The sequence below is a fragment of the Pteropus vampyrus genome, unplaced genomic scaffold (genome assembly GCF_000151845.1).
Source record: "Pteropus vampyrus isolate Shadow unplaced genomic scaffold, Pvam_2.0 Scaffold1000004317, whole genome shotgun sequence".
In the NCBI taxonomy this organism is placed as follows: domain Eukaryota; kingdom Metazoa; phylum Chordata; class Mammalia; order Chiroptera; family Pteropodidae; genus Pteropus; species Pteropus vampyrus.
Genome location: NW_011918719.1, coordinates 1 through 2,128, shown reverse-complemented (window position 1 = coordinate 2,128; position 2,128 = coordinate 1). Strand labels below are relative to the sequence as shown.

The 2,128-nt window shown below is 68.0% G+C and overlaps 1 protein-coding gene across 1 annotated transcript; it reads right to left on the bottom strand.

The window, feature by feature from the left end:
* Positions 1 to 27: 27 nt before the first annotated feature.
* Positions 28 to 2,095, bottom strand: LOC105311479 (exocyst complex component 3-like protein 4; the record flags this gene model as incomplete). Its single annotated transcript, XM_023527125.1, has 3 exons — positions 28 to 156; positions 388 to 499; positions 1,440 to 2,095. Coding segments are annotated over 3 exons (897 nt in total), but the record flags the coding sequence as incomplete, so codon positions are not given.
* Between the last annotated feature and the right edge of the window lie 33 nt (positions 2,096 to 2,128).

Here is a 2,128-nt window from a genome sequence, read left to right as displayed (position 1 = left end):
GCCCCCCTTCGCAGGCCGCAGCCGCACCCATGGGAAACGTCCACGGACAGCGGCGTGTGGTAGCGGCCCTGTATCACGTCGGGGCGCCTCGGCGTCTTTCCCAGCGGCTCTGCTCCCAGCTCCAGGATGCCATCGAAGCAGCTCGCGATCTTGGGTCTGTGTGGGATGGGAGGGGGTGGCGGCGAGACCTTCCCAGAAAGGAGATCCGGGTGTCCCCTACCTCCCGAACCCTGTCGCGTGCCCTTGGAGACAAGCATCACCCAGCGAGGGCACAAGCCGCGCCCGAGGCCACAGGGTGAGGCCTGAGCCGCAGCCGGCACTTGGAATGCGATCCCGCAGGCGCTGCACGGGCCCGCCCGCCCTGGCCCGGCCCCGCCCCCGCCGAACCTCGAGGAAGCTGGTGTAGTCGTTCTCCAGCCGCGCCCACACCTCCGGTGCCAGGAGCGGGGGCAGCGGCTCCGTGGACAGAGTCAGGTCCGGGGCGCCCAGGAAATTAGGACTAGAAGACAGGCAGGGGGCTGATGCGGCGGCGGCTGCCCCACTCCCCTCTGGCCGGGCTCAAAGCCTGACGTCATCACCAGCCATTACCGGAGGGTCCCGGACCGGGGCCTCTGGTCACACACACCGCGCCGCACCCCGCCCTCCCGGCTTCTGTGCCAACCCCACCTCGCCCCACAAGTTTCTCAATGCTGAATGTCCTGGCGCTCTGGCAATCGGCAGGGTACATAGAATACACAAGGACGGCTGTGTAGATGGACCTCGCTCTGCCAGGCTGCCTCTGAAGTGACCTCTACCCTCACAGTCGGGGCACACCCAAGACTGAGCTCTAAGCGCCCCCAGCACCACGCAGCTCAGGGAACTGCCACTATCCAGCCCACACCAGGGAAGCCGAGAGAGGGGCACACAGCAAATTGTGCCCAGGACTATAGGTACCCTCTCCCCACTGTCTCTCCGGCCCGTGCGGCTGGGGAGCGCTCACACGGGAGGTAATCCACCCCACGACACCGCAGGCGGAACGGCCTGTGCTCTGCGGCCGGGTGCCCGTCCAAAGGGGAGAGCAGGGGCGAGATCCAGCCCAGCCAAGCCGCTGTGAGCGCGCGGTCGTGTTCTGCCTGGACTGGCGCCCTTTTCTTAATTCGCCCAAAGGCACCTTGTGGTCTGGCATAGGCTCTCTAACGGGGCTCCACACCCTCCCCCACGCTTTCCAGCTTCAGGAACCAGCGCCTCGGTGCCCCTTAGAAAGACTGTGGCGGGAGCGCACCCTGACCGAGAACCGGGAGGAAAGAACGTCAAAGGCACCGGCATTTTTGACGGCCAATCAGCCGCCCTCTCCCAAGGAGGAAAGGGAGGAGCCCTGCGCTCCTCAGGGTTTCCGAAGGCCTCCAGGTGAGCAGTGCCAGCCCTCCCTGCTGTCCACGGTGCCCTGGCTGAGACCTCACCTGCCGTAGACATTGGCGGCCCAGTCCAGCAGGATGTACAGCTGCTCGCAGCCGCGCGCGTCGTGCGCGAGCTCCTGGAGGCGCTGGGCCACCGCGCTGTGGAAGGCGCGCAGGTAGGCCTCCCACGCCGAGAAGCCGGCGGCCACGTAGGCCGGCTGCACCTCCAGCTGCACCTTCTGCAGGTCGCGGCGAACCAAGCCGCCGAGCTCCGCCAAAAGCTGGGCCAGGCCCGACGCACCCCCCGCTACCTCCGGAGCCTGCCCCGCGCCCGCCTGCTGCACACGCTCCTGCGCGCTCCGCCTCACGGCGTCCTCCCAATGCTGGCGCCAGCGGCGTGGTGTGCGCAGGAAGTCGCCGTCGGCAGGGGACGTCGGGTGGGCCTCCTCTTCCGCGCGCACCACTTGGGCCAGCTCCGCCAGCGCGGCCGCGTCCACGCCGTCCGGGCCCAGCGTCTCGCGCACGATGGCGGCTATCTCCGCGGCCAGCCCGTCGTAGTGCAGGCACACGTCCATGGCGCGCCGCGCGAAGCCCGTGGGGTCCTGCTCGAAGGTGTGTGAAGCTTTCTCCGCCACTAGCCGCGCCTCCAGATGCTGCAGCTGTTCGAAGGCTGTCAGCAGCTTTCGCTCGGTGATGAGGTCCGCCACGGATTTGCCTTTTTGCAAGGGCGGGCGAGGAGAGGGGCGGTGAGG